The 16,846-nt window shown below is 40.6% G+C and overlaps 1 protein-coding gene across 2 annotated transcripts in view; it reads left to right on the plus strand.

Annotated features, from left to right (window-relative positions):
• Positions 1 to 16,846, plus strand: part of SERINC5 (serine incorporator 5) — a 48,097-nt gene that overhangs the window by 23,625 nt on the left and 7,626 nt on the right. For both annotated transcript variants that reach the window (XM_080972884.1, XM_080972885.1), the window contains exons 3-10: positions 203 to 381; positions 2,178 to 2,260; positions 5,920 to 6,013; positions 7,003 to 7,214; positions 8,530 to 8,625; positions 9,512 to 9,638; positions 11,145 to 11,211; positions 13,957 to 13,996. In XM_080972884.1, coding sequence (XP_080829010.1) covers positions 203 to 381; positions 2,178 to 2,260; positions 5,920 to 6,013; positions 7,003 to 7,214; positions 8,530 to 8,625; positions 9,512 to 9,638; positions 11,145 to 11,211; positions 13,957 to 13,996 — 898 coding nt within the window. The remainder of the gene's footprint in view (positions 1 to 202; positions 382 to 2,177; positions 2,261 to 5,919; positions 6,014 to 7,002; positions 7,215 to 8,529; positions 8,626 to 9,511; positions 9,639 to 11,144; positions 11,212 to 13,956; positions 13,997 to 16,846) is intronic.

Consider the following 16,846-nt stretch of genomic DNA (forward strand, 5'->3'; position numbering starts at 1 on the left):
CATCTTATAGCACCGCTATAATGCACAGATTGGAGTTTTGTTTGAAATTCTGATCCTCTGGCAAATGTCTGAAGGTAAATTTAAGCAGAATTCTGGGTTGGCAACTCGGGTCGCATCGCCTAATGAACTGAAAGTCTCTTGAACTGGGTGTCATTGTTTTCATACCACGTATATCTAAATTTGTTTTACTGTTCTGTTTCAGATTCCCTTTTATGGCACACTATGCCAACATATTCAGGCAGGTGACTCATGTGAGAAGCTGGTGGGGTACTCTGCAGTTTATCGAGTGAGCTTCGGAATGGCCTGCTTCTTCTTCATCTTCTTCTTACTCACCATCAAAATCAACAATAGCAAAAGTTGCCGTGCATACATGCACAATGGGTAAGCCAAATGGCTGTCTTTGTTTTGCACTAATTTAAACACTCACTATTCTAAGCTGCTGGATTTCTTCACAATCTAAATATGTAGTGCTTAGTGCTTTTTTACCATCCGTGTTTATTATTATTTTATTTTATTTATTAAACTTATTAATTGCTTGTCACTCAAAGGTCTCCAAGCTACTTACATGCAATATATAATACCACAGGGAGAAAGGGGGGTGGGAATAATATAATACTATAATATTTCATATAATATAACATCCATGGGGAAATAAATATACCAGCAATATGCTACTATTTATACGGCTTAATGATATGCAATTAATAAGCAAAGAAATAATCTTACCCACTAATTTAGATGTTGATGATGATGATGATGATTTAATACCCCGGCCATCTGGCTGGGTTTTCCCAGCCACTCTGCGCGACTCCTAACAGAATATTAAAAACATGATAAAACATCAAACTTCCCTAAACAGGGCTGCCTTCAGATGTCTTCTAAAAGTCAGATAGTTGTTTCTTTCCTTGACATCTGATGGGAGGGCATTCCACAAGGTGGGCACCACTACTGAGAAGGCCCTCTGCCTGGTGATTCCCTGTAACCTCAGTTCTCACAGTGAAGGAACCACCAGAAGGTCCTTGGAGCTGGACCTCAGTGTCTGGGCTGAATGGGCTAATCTCAGCCTCCCCCTCCCCACCCAGAAGTCTGGTGTCAAGGCCAGCTATTACAGGTCAGGGGTGGGTGGGTCCAGTATCCTCCCTGGATGGCCCCGTGTCTCCTCTTCCTTCAGGGGGAGCAGAGCAGAGCAGGAAGATGGTTACAAATGTTTTATGAGCTTTGCACTTTACCCAGCTACCACTCCTCTCCTGCTGAAAGCTCTTTGCGGCTTTGCCATTTTTTAAAGAAACCCTGAGCATATTCATAGCACTGAATAAACAATACTAGCAGAAATTCCTTTTCCAGTGCTATATATACCCACCTCTCCTCCTCCTATGTTTGCATGGATTTCTTTGCTGACTTCCTGTCATTTTCATTAGATCACACACACACCATTCTTAAAGCATTAAAAAAAAAAAAAAACCTAAACGTATTTAAAGTGCACACAAGGTGTGTCTCATTCAGGATGGATAGTCAAGTCTGAATGACAGTGTTCATAGTGATGAGGACTCTTTCCTTGTTTTATTTTGCTTTCCTGTGCAATTGTGTGCCACCTTTTACAGTGCAATAGCTGTGGTGTCTTTTGGTTTGTTTGTGCTTATTTCGGATCCTATGGTACATTGCAAAAAATAGCAGCCACACAGTTAATAGGGAATACACTGTTTGCACTGTCTCTTTCTAAACCCCATCTTGATGGAACTCATATATGTTCTCTCTTCAGACACAGCCACAATGGCTATGTTCCATCTTCCACTGTCAGACTAATATGTCCCTGAATACCAGTTGCTGGGAAGCACAAGTTGGTAGAGTGTTCTTGCACTCAAGTCCTGCTATGGGGCTTCCCATAGTTGGCTGGCCACTGTGAGAACAGGATGCTGGACCAGTGAGCCATTGGCCTGATCCAGTAGGGCTCTTCTTAAATCCTTTGAACTGGGGAGCGTAGCAGAAGAAACACAAGAATAAGTGAGAAACCAGCCGATTTCTTTTTCATTTCCTTGTATTTATAAGGAGAGGTGATATTGCTTAAGTTACCTCCGCCCCTCTTCATACAGTTTAATAAACAATGAACCTAGAATGGGTTATCTGATTTTCACAGCTTAAGTAAATTAAATTCTCTGTGTTTGTTTTTTCCACTTCAGATTTTGGTTCATTAAACTTCTAGTCTTGGCCGCCATGTGCTCAGGAGCCTTTTTCATTCCCGACCAGGATACATTTCTTAAAGGTACTAACTTTAAAAGAATGGCGTGTGTTTTCTCTTCATCTATTACAAGGATGGTGAACCTGTGGCCTTCTTGATGTTTCTGGACTCCAGCTTCCATGACCACCAGCAAGCATGGCCAGTGTTTCGGGATGGTGATGGTTGGAGTCTAGGGAGCTTCTTCTAGGAGGCACTGGTCCTCTATCTCCGATCTACTGAGTATCAATTGATAGCAGATAACCAGAGATGCTAGGGACGCGGGTGGCGCTGTGGGTTAAACCACAGAGCCTAAGGCTTGCCGATCAGAAGGTCAGTGGTTCGAATCCCCATGACGGAATGAGCTCTCATTGCTTGGTCCCTGCTCCTGCCAACCTAGCAGTTCGAAAGCACATCAAAGTGCAAGTAGATAAATAGGTACTGCTCCGGCGGGAAGGTAAACGGCGTTTCCGTGTGCTGCTCTGGTTCGCCAGAAGCGGCTTAGTCATGCTGGCCACATGACCCGGAAGCTGTATGCCGGCTCCCTCAGCCAATAAAGCGAGATGAGCGCCGCAACCCCAGAGTCGTCTGCAACTGGACCTAATGGTCAGGGGTCCCTTTACCTTTAACCAGAGATGCTAAATTGGTTATGGATGACATCTGGCACAGTCCTTTTGAGGGAGAGTGAGAAACAGTTGAAGCATGGTGCTGTGTTTTCTCATCTGCTCGACTTTTGGAAGAAATAAGCAGGAGCAGAGTGACAGGAGTAGGGACTGGATGTCCATGCTGCAGATGCAAGACAGACAAGGAGAGTGTTTGTGTGAAATGTAATAGTTTGGACAAGAGCAGATGAAGTTAGGCTCATGCACTATTACACCACTTTAACAGTCATGGCTCCCCCTGTTTGGAGGAAAGCAATGCCTGTTAAAGTGGTACGAGAGTCCATTAAATGTATGATGTTGCTGTGACCAGAATCCCTTTCAAGGTTGTGCCTGAGAAACAGGCCTGCAAGCCTACCAGCAACTTGTGCAAAAATAAAAAAGCCAAACTCTAAAAGGCCTAACTATACAATAATTCATTAAACATATTTGCGTCTTTAAAAATGATGTATGGCAGCAGGAGTGGGGAGAAGACCTGATTCACGCTAGAAACCAGTGGAGGAGAATTTGACTAATGTATTTTAATGTATTTTTAATATTTTGTTGAAAGCCGCCCAGAGTGGCTGGGGAAACCCAGCCAGATGTGCGGGGTATAAATAATAAATTATTATTATTATTGACTCTCCTGCACCAAAATAAAGCTGCAGTTTGTCACAGTAGGGAAGCTGCAATTGATGCCGATAACATCTTTCCTCTCAGGGCAGTTGAGTTGGAACTTTGAATTGTGAATGCAGCAAAGAGGGATAAGGTTAGCCTCCCTCTAACCCCAGCCATGCTTCCCATAGCTCCCTAGAAACTGCAAGTGCAAACTGCATGTTTAACATAGCAAACAGGTTTTGCTTATCCCTCCCCCTTTCAGAAAAATACCCTGTTGAGCACTTGCAGCTGCAGGATGCTCCTTCTCTCCTTAACTTAAAGTGCCAAACATCAGGGCTACACAAATACAGCATTTATCCACTTCATTCATAATGTGTGGGTGGTTGTGTATTATAAGAGGCAGAAAACCTTTCATCACTTTATTGCTGTTTGAAAATATGGTTGATTCCCCCCCCCCCATGTGTTAGGTGCATATTTTCAAGCAGCGAAACTCCCAATGAATGCAGGAGAAATGACTCACTATGGAATGTGAAAGACCTTGTTGGTATGTCAAGCCTGATATGATTATCTCAGTCTAAGCATATTAGTACAGCTGGACTGCATCGCTTGCAGTAGTCAGTGATTTGTTCTGTTCTTCATGTGGAACAATTAAACCAAACTGCATTTGATCTTGTGCTACTAAAAGTCAGCAGCAATTTCAGTTAAAGTCTCCCACAATTTCATTAGTTTCCAAATTGACATTGTCTAGTAGTGCAAAATTAGATTTCTTGCAGAGCTTTCATTTCATTATTGTAAGATCCTGTGTCTGAACAGCAGTTCTTATCAATTAAGATTATTTGTTGTTTGTCAGAAATGCTGGCAGATGGCAATCTCCAAATCCTCTAGGAGGAGAAAAATACATGATAGTTTAGGCTACATGTAGAATATCCCAAGGCTTTAGAGATAAGAAGGTGCTTTTATTAACTAGTTTAGGCTGTAAGCACTCACACATGCAATTGCAGAATATCTAATTAATTGTCCATAAAATGAGACACTTTTTGAAAAATCAAGACATGAAGAAGGACAACTTCAAAGTCTGCAGCTCCATTCCCATTCACTTCCTTGCTTTTTCAGTCCACTAACTGGAGAGAAACCAGTCATGTTGGTGGAGCACATTGTACTAGGCCTTGTAATGAAGCTTAGCTGCACTGAGCAGTCTCAATGGAGTAACACACAGCCCCATCTTGCAGCCACTCCATGCTTTTGTATGTGCCTATAATTTAATTGGCTCTTTGATTTGAGTACTTTTTAAAATGTGAGGACCTAAGCTGCATTGCTGAGATTTTGTATGTGGTTTGCACAGAAAACCGTTGCTGATTAGATTGTCCCCACATATAATTTATATATTGAACAAAATGTTAATGTTGGTTTGCACTTCTCTTTCATTAAAAATATGCTGTGTGTGTTTTTGGAGTGCTAAGGAACAGTGTGAATACAATTATGAATCTGCCCTTTTGGTGGGAATACAGTAAAGCCATCTAAATTTGAATCTGGAGGTAAACATCTGGTTTCAACCACAAACTGCTGTTTGGGGTTGTCTTATAAAGGCCCTTTGGGGCTCTTATGCTTCACTTTCTTTCGGTTCTAAGTATAGAAAGTCTAAATAAAGGTTCTTAAGTATACAGTTTTGTATGCGCTACCCAATATAGTTTTAATTCTGGGTAGCTCTGCAAGAGAAATATTTTACTGTTGAGTTGCCTTATTTTGAGTAATATTTATATCCTCCTTTGTGCTTATATGTCTTTTAAATAAAACTTTTAAAATGTAATATTTATTTATTTAAAAGGCATTTCCAAATGACTTAATGTTTAAAAATCCTTAAACGGTATACAAAGATCCAACATAAAAACAGTTGTAACATAAAAAAATAAAAATAAAACAGTACTTGTTTCCTACTTTGTTACATTGTTTTTAAATGGACGCATTGTAATCTCAGTTTTGAGAATTACGGTAGTTGCAAAATGTTTTAAAATCCTCAGAATTTTAGATCTGATACTGCTTTATCCAACCAAACGGTGCACATTCTGCTCTTCATGAAGTAGTGATTGCAGTCATATTGCAGTGTTGAAAATGTAAAATGGGCTGGAACATGGATCGGGGAGCCTGGGACTGTCTGGTGCTGCTGGACTCCAGCTCCCATAATCTCTTGCAATTGGCCATGCTGCCTGAAACTGGTAGGAGCTGGAGTCCAGCAACATCAGACCACAGTTTTCCCATTCTTAGGCTAGTTGACAGAATATTGCACCATCAGAAATCTGCCAAATACAATTTTGGAGTGCACTTTTTGTGAACCAGTTTCTTTCCGATTTTTGCCATGAATTCATTGCTTTTAAAAAAAGAACCTGTATAGTGAATAAAATAATTCATTTATCTGAGTCAAAACTGACAATGCAACTCTTTACTGTCCTACAGCATGGCGTTATGTAGGTGCTGCAGGAGGGTTCCTCTTTATCCTCATTCAACTCATCCTGCTTGTAGAATTTGCCCACAAATGGAATAAGAACTGGTATGTATCTTGCACATGCATGCATTTGTGTGAGTTTCTATATTGCCTTGAATAGCAGCTGTGATCAAATTTAGCATTTGTATCAGGCATTCTCATATTATATCTTTTAGAGTGCTTCTTTCTTATCCATGCTTCTTCCTTTATTCCTGACTCTGGGGTTTGGTTTTTTTTGGGTCTTTCACTTACTATTTATTACAAGCTGTTTCTTTGAGTGACTATCACAGTTTTTATCGCTGCAGAAAACTTTCACGTGCATGGTGCAACAGTGCCTTCATTACTCTTTTTCATTCCACAAATGTTAGAAATGCATGAACTTTGGAAGAGAAAGAAATGTAAACCTCTTGAGATTTCTGCATTATACTCAAATGCTGGGGGGGGGGCAGTGTTTGCCTCTCTGAGGAGTCCTCAGCCCTTGTACTTTTGGCGAACGTGCTGACGATTGGTTGCTTCATTGATGTGCGATTGGGTGTGTTGGTCCTGCAGGTGAATGATTTTCGCCTCCCCTCCAAAACAACTCTGGGCAATTTCCCCCCATTTTATCAATTTGGTGTCCCAAAAAAGAGGAGGCGTCTTATACATGGGGGCATCTTATACACGGAAAGATATGGTAGTTTTTGTGCTTCCCAATAGATACTGTTCTGTTTCATTCCGCTGGACCCAAATTCATTTTCATGGAACCAAGCACTGACTTTTCTAGCCTTGAAGGTTCATCCTATAGCTGGTCACAATTTACTGTATTATAATCCCTCCAGACATGCATAGACCATATCAGTTTGTGAATCCTGTATGCAGTAGGCCATGCTCACTTCAAATAATTAAGGCATGGCTTGTTCTTCTTTAGAAATGTCCATTGTATTAAACAATATAAATACAGCAAATTTCCCCCATAATGAACTATCCTCATGAGGATACCTCTTGACAATGAATCCATAGAATTCATTTGCTTTCCCTTCAGCTAAATACATGCTGCCCTTTTCTTTCCCCAACAGGACATCTGGCACAAGGCACAATAAGCTCTGGTATGGCTCCTTAGCTCTTGTGACTCTCATTTTGTACTCCGTCGCTGTTGGAGCTCTGATTGTGATGGCTGTTTTTTACACACGTGCCGATGGCTGCAATTTTAACAAGATCCTGCTTGGCGTCAATGGCGGCTTGTGCTTGCTTATTTCAATGATAGCCATCTCGCCTTGTGTCCAAAACCGTAAGCAAGCTCTTTTGGTCTGGTATTACTTTAGCTGGAACTACTGTTGATTTCCTTGGCTGTAACTGAACCTCAATATATTTAGAAGTAGAATTTTGCCTGCGTTTTGGGACTTGTCTGTTTGTCACAGTCTCTGACCCAGCAGCTGAATTTCTGTTGTGTAAAATAATCCGCCAGCACCCACTGTCAATTCTGACAGCCCATCTGTATAAGCCTGCTGTATAGCCCCATCAGGTCACAGCACTGCTGTGGCTTACCTGCATGCATCAATTTGCCATATGTATTGAGAGGAAGGACTGTAGCTTAGTTGCAGAACACATCCTTGGCATGCAGAGGGTCCCTAGATCAATTCCTGGCATCTCCAGTTAAAAAAGGATCGGATAGCAGATGCTGTTAAATGCATATTTCTGAGAACCACTGCCATGCTGGACTAGAGGAATGAATAGGCAGCCTTCTAGAGGAATCTTTGCATTATTATTACTACTTATGGGTTGGAGCCAGACTAACAGCACAATCCAAACCCAAGATCCACCAGGATATGCAAGCTTAGAGTAGGCAGATCTTGGAGGGATGGTGTAACTCTCTCAACCCAGCTGAACTGGAGCTAATCTGACTCAGTTGGCAGAATCTATGCTGGTGTAAAATCCCCAGAAAAGTTCATTCTTGGGGTGAGGCAAGGAGAAACTTAAGCCAACCTCTGTCAGCAGAATTTAGAGCACCAAAACGGTTGGTGTAAATCAAACTCAATTTTAAAGGTTTGTTTTCCTTTTACCAGACTTAGGCTGCCTCAGCTCTGCTTCTGAACAAAATTTGGAATAGGGATAACTTACGCCATCTTAATTTAAGCCAGTATAAATTTTGCCAGCTTCCTGTGCTTAGAATTACTTAATTAGTCATGCTTATAATAGACTCATCGAAATCAGTGAGACTTAAGTTAGTGATAGTTTCACAGAGGTTTTAAGTTCAATGCTCCTCTTGGCCATTTATGTCTTCTAAGACTTGCTTATCCATTTGAGTCTTTAATATCAAGCCTTTGGTGACAGAAAACATTCAGGGATGTAAATGAGTTAGGGTAACTCTGAATCCCCCCTTCCCTTTTGACAGACCAGCTATGAGAGCAAATTGTATTGTGTCTTTTACTTGCCACTTTTGGAAAAATCTAATTCTAAAAATAAAATAAAAATCGCAGTAGGAATTAGTGGGTTAGATCCAAAGCTTTTGTTAAAAAAGAAAATATACATTTCCATTCTCTAAAAGCTTTTCAAAAATGTATTAAAACAATTATTATTAATAATATTCCTTTTTTTAACTTTAGGTCAGCCACATTCTGGCTTGCTGCAATCAGGCATTATCAGCTGCTATGTCATGTATCTCACCTTTTCATCTCTTTCAAGCAAACCACCAGAAACTAGTAAGTTTAGTTTGGATCAGGAATTATATGTGCATTTGCACCAATGCCAATATAAAGGTCTCTGCTTCACTTGTTAGTATACTGTTGTAGTATTCACATCAGGACATGAATCTATCCCATATAGTTCAGGCTATGCCAGCCTTGCCTAGCCTGGTCTCCTATAACTCTCATCATCTCTGATAATTGGCCCTGTTGGTTGAGGCTGAAGGAAACTGTAGGCTTAACTATCAGGAAGGCACCAGGCTGGGGAAGGTTAATATATATATTTTAGCTTCAGCTGATACATAGAATGTAGAGTTTTCTTCGGTTTTATTTCTAGCAATTAAAAAAAATTGAAATACTTTAATGTCTTGTTTGGAAGATGTTATATGATTACTACTGGGGGGGTTATTTTTAGAATATGATGTGTCACTAACTCAAAAAAAAAATGAGAAAGTATGTTTTTGGGGGGGTGTAGAACAGGCATGGGAAACCTATGGCCTTCCAGGTGTTGTTGGACTCCCACTGCCATCAAGGTCCCCAATCAGCATGGCCAGTGGTCAGGGATGATGAGCATTGTAGTCCAACAACATCTAGAACGCTACAGTTTCCCACTCTTGGTGCAGAGTGTAATAGCTGGTTGTTGGGGTGAGTGGGGGAAAGTGATGCTTTTCAGACCTTGCCATTTAGTCATAATGGCATGAATAAAAGTGAAGAATGAATGAATGAATGCAGCAAACCGTAAAATAGAAAAGAACAACGGCAAGTTTAGCCTTTTCAGTAGTACACTGTGTTTCATTATGGATCATATAGATTTTATTAATTTTAAAATACAGTTTTAGGATGTATCAAATCATATAACTGAAAGATAAAATGAGCCATGCCAATTGTGATTTTTTTTCCCAAGTCCTAGATGAGAATCAGAAGAACATCACGATCTGTGTACCTGAATTTAGCCAGGGGCTACAAACGGATGAAAACTTGGTGACTGGACTGGGTACTGCCATCCTGTTCTGCTGCATTTTATATTCTTGGTATGTCTTGAGTTGCAGTTGTAAAGAGGTATTCAAGTAACTGAATAGAATTAGAAAACTTGCATCAGTCTACTTTATTTGGCCCTATAATCGGCAGGAGAAGTCTTACTGGTGGTGCTGTCACTGGGTGCTGCCCAGTTTGTGCTGACCTATAGCAGGGCCTTCCTGGTGATGGTTCCCCATTTGTTGAATATACCCCTTCCCCACTGTGAAATGCATCTTTCCATTGTGGTTAACATTAAAACATTCCTGTTCACCCAGGCATCTGATAGTTGATTGCTCCTGGCAATCTTAGCTGGTTTTAAATGCTTTTAAATGTTCTTAATGGTTTTAGTTGTTTTTATCTAATTGCCTTGTTTTGCTTTGTTGTTTCCTATCATGAGCTTCTCTGGGAGGATTGAGGGGGCAGAAATTTATCTAATAAATACTTCTGAGGGAGGTAGCAGTTATTATTTGGCACCAATTCAACATACAATTTGATGTCTGCTAAATGTAAATTGGCGTGTGTAAATTATGAAGCTACTATATAAGCGAACAGTAAGGCAGGGAGTCCCCATCTATATGCTTGGGTCAGTACAGAGGTACCATCCTAAAGAGATGATGATACAATCTCTGTAGTTTAATTAGAGTCCATTAAGAGGCCATATTATTGCTGGTATTCTAATAGAAATTATGGTACTAGAGTCAAAATGTTTACACAGTGCATAGAGATCCATCATACCAGTATTATGTAATCTTCCTAATAGTGTTTCTCTAGTACAACATGTACATTTTTTCCTTGCCTTGATGTAAGAGGGCATTTACATACTGTTTCTCTCAAAGAACATGAATGAGTGAAATAGGCTCTAAAGTAGTACAAAACCTGTAAAACTGAAGTTTCCTCCCACTAGAGTGGTCTTTACAAAATCTGAATGGTATGTCCTTTTGGTGTGTAGTATGTTGATTTTGAAGAAACACTAAACTGGTAAAATATCTGTCCCCTTCATCTCGAAACCTCTAGTGGAAGATTGATTAAACCTTAGTTCCTGTGGGAAGAGTATGTCTGCCGTGCTCATTCATGTACAGATACAAGTTTTTACTGGGGCTGTGCACCAGATTCAGCTGGTCCAAACCAAATTAGACCAATTTTGGGGTATCTGGTTTTGGGTTGGACCACCTGGAGCAATGCAGAGCTATCAGGAGGTGAAGCATTGGGTGCAAAGACTGAAGGGGTCTGTTTTGCCAGTGTGTTCCTTGTTTTCTCTAATGTCTGGCAAACTATTAGGAAACACCATTTCTACAGAGGTTTCTGGTTGCAGCAGGAGTCTGTCTTCCCCAAAGGGTCAACTTCTATTAAACAATCCTTTTGGAGCTATCGGGCCTCCTCTGTTCCACTGAATTCATTTGGGACTAGTGCCTTCCAGAAATTATTCAACCTATTGTTAGAAAAGATGTCTCTTCAGCAAGGCTGCTTCTAAGAATGACGCATTCCCACTGATTAATTTCTGCTTTCCTGTTTGTGTCTAGCTTGACCTCAACAACGCGTGCAAGCTCTGAAGCCCTGAGAGGAATATATGCCACACCGGAAACTGAAGTGAGTTAACATTTTTCTTTGTTCTGCAGTATGTCTCTTTCTGCCAAGTCCATGCACTCTCTCATGGAAAGTTCCATATGCTCCACACACACACATTTGCAGTTTCCTCATTAGCATTTACAAGATACTAGGTACAAGCATAACACATTCTTGTTCTGTGCAAAAACTCAGGGCTGTTTCAATATTATTGTAGAACACGATCGAATGTTGGCATTGTGGTGGTCACATTGAAGAAACTGCAAACTGTACCTGTCTTTGCTCTGCAAGATGTTTTTAAGCTTTGGTACTTGAGCTTTCTCCTCATAAGTCACTGATATCAAGCTCTTGTTATCTTTTAAGAACTGTAACCCCCACAAAGCAGTTACAACCTGCTCCCCAAGTTCTCTCATGTGGCTAAAAGCTCCCAGGTTTATTTGCCTGGATCTTGCTGGAAAAGTCTCACTTGCTCAAACTTACTGTTCTTACCTTTAGAGCTGCTACCTTGGTGGTGTGATATCCCTCCCACTAAAGAAAAATCTTCTGCATAGCCAAACTTTCACATTACAGTGGTAACACATGTATGCAAATGTCAGTCATGTGGTTTGACCAGATTTTGTGTTTAGTTCTTATGCAAGTGTATAAGCAGTTGTGTAAGTTTCTAGGAGTTTCTGGTACTTAGCTGAAAATATGTTCAGGCAGTGCTGATCTCCAGTTGGAAGCAGGAACCTGAATTCAAGTGGTTATGCTCAGGCTTAAGGAGAGTCATCTACACACAAAATTGCATATTTGCTTTGTTGTAATTGCACCTTCTTTTTAAAAAGTTTGTTGTGCAATTCAAACAACTGAGGCTCATCTGGCAAATAAACATACCTTCAGAAAGTATAAACAATGAGAGGGGGGAATCCTGTGTGCTTCAAAGTATGGGAGCTGCATAGTCCTTGCTCCCCCATACACACACAGAGTAGTGTGGTAGGGGGAGTGAGTGAAAATTGTTTTATAGCACGATCTGTCTACAGAAACTTGATTCATTACATAGTTCATAGGATTTATGCACTAGTTCATTTTTAATGTGTGGCATGTTACACTGGAACGATCTGTGGAGCAGCAATTAATGTATTTTTAAAAATGGAATAATCTGAAGTGACAAAACTGGTCCAGTGTTCATTGTGGCGATGTCAAGTCTATACAGTAACTGGTCCACAATGTCACATTATAGCATAGTTTTTAACACAAGTAGTGTGCTGGTGCACATTGCTCAAATGTTCCCGAGTTACTCCTCCCCTACTAACCCTTTCCTGCACTGGGCAGGCTGGTTACATGTGAACTAGCACTTAGGGTTTGTTTCCCTCAAACAAGCCATGATTGGAAAGCCGAGGTTTGCTTTAAAACCAGTTCAGCATGCCAGATGTTCCCAGTGTAGATCAAATATGTTTGGAGTGACCAACTTCCTCTGATCCTAATTAAACATTTAATGCAAAAATCTCAGGTTTGTTGTGCTAATAGAAGTTCTGAAAGCATTTAAAGTTAGAATAGTTTCAGATGGCAGCCAAAGTACAGTACTTCAAAGAAATGACAGCTCCTTGTGTGGGGCTTTGGCAGAAATGTAGCTGGCTTAGTTCTTGCCATCGCTATGCTGCCAGTTTTGTTCTAGCTAGTTGGTTGGCCTGAAATGTTGGCCATGTGATTTAGCACGCCTGTCACTTGCAAGCAGCACTGTCAGGGAGCGCTCTTAAGTGTGTTGATTCTCCTTTTGCTGAGTGAGAGACAACACAGATGGATTCTGTCTGGGACGAGAGTCCAAGCTGCATGAGAGAGCTCTGAACCGCTGTACTAAAGTGGAGCATAATAGAATTACTTTTAGATCATTTGCTCTTAAAGAATGCTACAAGAACCATTGCATAGTAACATAAAGAAAAGGGTAGCAGCAGGCAGCTTATTGTGCGCTTCATTCTTCCCCATGACAGAAGGGCTTTTGTCTCCTGATTAGAAATGTAAACATAATTCTTCAGCTGCATCTGTTAAATAGGAAGCTTTTCTTGCATCTAAACTATAGACTGTTACCCACATTATGGAGAGCTCTTGGCATGCATGGCAACATTGCTAATTGGATCTCTCAAGAATTTGCAAGGCTTGAATGTCTGATAAATCTAACCATATATGTTGCCGTCTTAGACAACTGGAAGGCAAAAACTAGAGCAATTATCAAAAGTGTTTTAAATTTTAAACTCAAACGGTTATGGAAGCAATGCACAGAATTGAATTCCTACCTCAATAGCATTCATTGAAAGTATTTTGCCTGTGTCTGTGTCAGACTTAAGCATTCAACCATGTGGTCAAAGGAAAATATTTTTTTTTATGTAGGTTAATGGCAAATAAAGCAACATTCCTGTGCTGCCTGGAAAAATAATAATTTGTTTATAATATTGCAATGTGCTTTTTGCATTTTTAAAGAATTGTGTTTCTCAGTGTACCTCTTTTACCCAATCTCAGGAGAAATCCAAAATACTCTCTCACTTTTTAACTATTTCATTATTCTGTGTTACTTTCAAAAATCTGTGCATTTATCATAACATTTGTATGTGTAATTTTTCCCCTATATGAATTCTTGGTTTCCTGCCATCACCATTACTGAAGTCTTGCTAAATATCAAGTAGTCTAAATTTATTTTTTGTTGTTTTGATTGAAAGCCCCTCATGTTTCTGCATGTTTAATTGTTTTTGTCCTGGTAAATGTAGCCTTCTCTTGTTTTCTGTATTTATGGTATAGGTGGCTCGCTGCTGTTTCTGCTGTACTCCTGCTGAAGATGGTAGGAATTCATTCTTTCATGCAACTCTACTTCCATAGTGATACATACAGTGGTACCTCGGGTTAAGTACTTAATTTGTTCTGGAGGACCGTACATAACCTGAAACTGTTCTTAACCTGAAGCACCACTTTAGCTAATGGGGCCTCCTGCTGCCGCCGCGCTGCCGGAGCATGATTTCTGTTCTCATCCTGAAGCAAAGTTCTTAACCCGAGGTACTATTTCTGGGTTAACGGAGTCTGTAACCTGAAGCGTATGTAACCTGAAGCGTATGTAACCCGAGGTACCACTGTACTACCTTGAAAAAGGGAGTGAGCTGCTTGTGTTTGTAGACCACTTCTTACCTTTTTGTGTCCTTTTTTTTTTTTACATTGGAATGGACATTTCTCCCTAACTAGCGCATGCTTTCTCTTGCGAGGTGAGGGATGCAAGAATAGATAGGAAAGCTGTGGGGGCAGGGCATCCATTTCTCCGCCCCTTTTTGATGCAGAGAGACAGTTCAGTAAGAGGTAGTCAAAGTGTTTTCCCTGACGCATTCTGAGAACTTTCTGCACTTAGTAAATGGCACCAGCCAAACGATCCTTGGAATAGGAAGAGAGAGGTTGTGTGCGATTTGCCCAGTAAACCGAAGAATGCCAGCGATACAAATAGCTGTGTGACATGTTCTGCTCAGAGCTAAAGGCTGTTTACTCCAAATGTTGGCATAGGGCAACACTGTAAGAAACCTTAAATGCATGTAAAAACTTGTAAAGCCAAAGACGCATAGATATTATGGAACACTTTCTATCGAAGTGCATTCCATCTTCTCAAAGGGTGGGTTATTTTTATTTTACTTTTTAGATTTCACTATGGTGTGTGGGGAAAGTAGATATGTATAACTACAGGGAAGAGAGTTGTGCAACTTAAAATAACAGTTGCAACCACAGGGATGTTAATTACAGGCACTGCTTTTCAAAGAGAGAGAACATCTGTGGATGGAAAATGGCATAGTTCTTTTCTTGCTTATGTGTTGGTGTGGTGCATATAGTAAGAGATTCAACTCCTGTTTTGACTTGTTCTGTTCAAACCATACTCATTCTAACGTCGCTTGCTCTGCTCCCAAACAGTTCTATCTCCCAGTGATTCATGCTGGAGAGTGGAAAGAGGACAAGCACATTACAGCTGCCCCATCCAGTTTTGTTGCGAGCTTCGCTTTTTTTGTTCTGCAATACTCATAGTGCGCAAGCTCTCCTGAATGGGGAACTATATATAGCATGTGATTGCGTAAAGTTTCGTGACAGCTGCAATAATTTAATTGTTTGGGAAATTCCCAACCTTGCCTTTCTGAGGAGCATGTACCGTATTTTTCGCTCTATAAGACGCACCAGACCATAAAACGCTCCTAGGTTTTGGAAGAGGAAAACAAGAAAAAAAATATTCTGAATCCCAGAAGCCAGAACAGCAAGAGGGATCGCTGCGCAGCGAAAGCAGCCATCTCTCATGCTGTTCTGGCTTCTGGGATAGCTGTGCAGCCTGCATTTGCTCCATAAGACACACACACATTTCCCCTTACTTTTTAGGAGGGAAAAAGTGAGTCTTATAGAGCAAAAAATACGGTAAGTTTGTAAGAAAAGGTTGCTTTTGTGGGCTGTGACTCATAGCTTTTGAGAGTCACAGCCCACAAAAGGCACTCAAGTAGCAACAAGCCCCTCTTCCTACAGCTCCAGGCAATGGTTTCCAGAGGTCCAGATACTACAGTACAAAATGTGTGAAGAGCATCATTTTCCAAAGGGATTGCACTTGAATAAGTTGCAGGTTTTGCTGGCAGGGCAGGGCCTTACTCATATTGGGCCACAGATCAGAAATATTTTTTTCTGGCAAAAACTGTATTTCATACATATTCTATTCTATTCATACATATTCTATTCATTAACTGTGCTGTTTGCATGCATTCTCTTCTCTGAAATCTGTTCCCGAGTACCAACAGTAACTTATGATGCTGTGTTGAATCTGGGAAGATGAACTGAGTACCAGGCACTGGAAGCTCTTGTCACCATAAATTGACAAATAAATGCTTCAAGCAGAGAAAGGCAATAGCTCAGTGATAGAGCATAGCATTTGCATGCAAAGGTTCCCAGGTTCAGTTATTTTAGCCCCCCAATCAGACTGGCAAAGGCTTCGCCATTCTAGTGGAAGCCTCCCTTGGATCCTAGTTCCCTCTGCTTACAACTGCAGGTCTCCATTGTTCTCAGAATATGACATTACCTCAAAATCATTTGATCTCCAGCCTGACAGCAGTGTGCCTGCTTAGCCTTCACATCAAGCTATAGACTTGGTTCTCTTTTATTTTTGCTCCCCTGCACTTTATGTCTCCTCCTCAGCCTGGGTTGTGCTTATTTCACCTGTCCAGAAGTTTGAAGTTCCTACATTCCACCTTCAGTAGGGAGCTTTTACCTCCATGAGAAGCACATGTCACACAACTGCAAGTTACTTTGGAAAATCCACTAATGGGAGTTTTACCATTAGCTGAATGACACTGTTGGATACAAGCCAATGTAATCTTCAGTTACATTGTACAACAATGAATATTGCAGAAGACAAAGCAGACAAAATATACCAATTACTCTCAGACAGGAAAACTGAGTCAACAGTAATAAACTCACACCTTTGAGTTAATTTGAACCCAAAGCCCTGCCATAATAGAAAGATCTTTAGTTTTATATCTTTTCATATCAGGAAGGAGCCAAACAAACATCCTCAGTTAGAACATTTCTTAAATTAAAATGCAACTTTTCCCCTTGGTTACATTCAGTACCTTGATTCTTCCTGGCCCAGAATAACAAGGCCAGTGTCTTCCTTAGCAAAGTCCATTTT

This window comes from Podarcis pityusensis (genome assembly GCF_964106645.2).
Source record: "Podarcis pityusensis genome assembly, chromosome: 11".
In the NCBI taxonomy this organism is placed as follows: Eukaryota; Metazoa; Chordata; class Lepidosauria; order Squamata; family Lacertidae; genus Podarcis; species Podarcis pityusensis.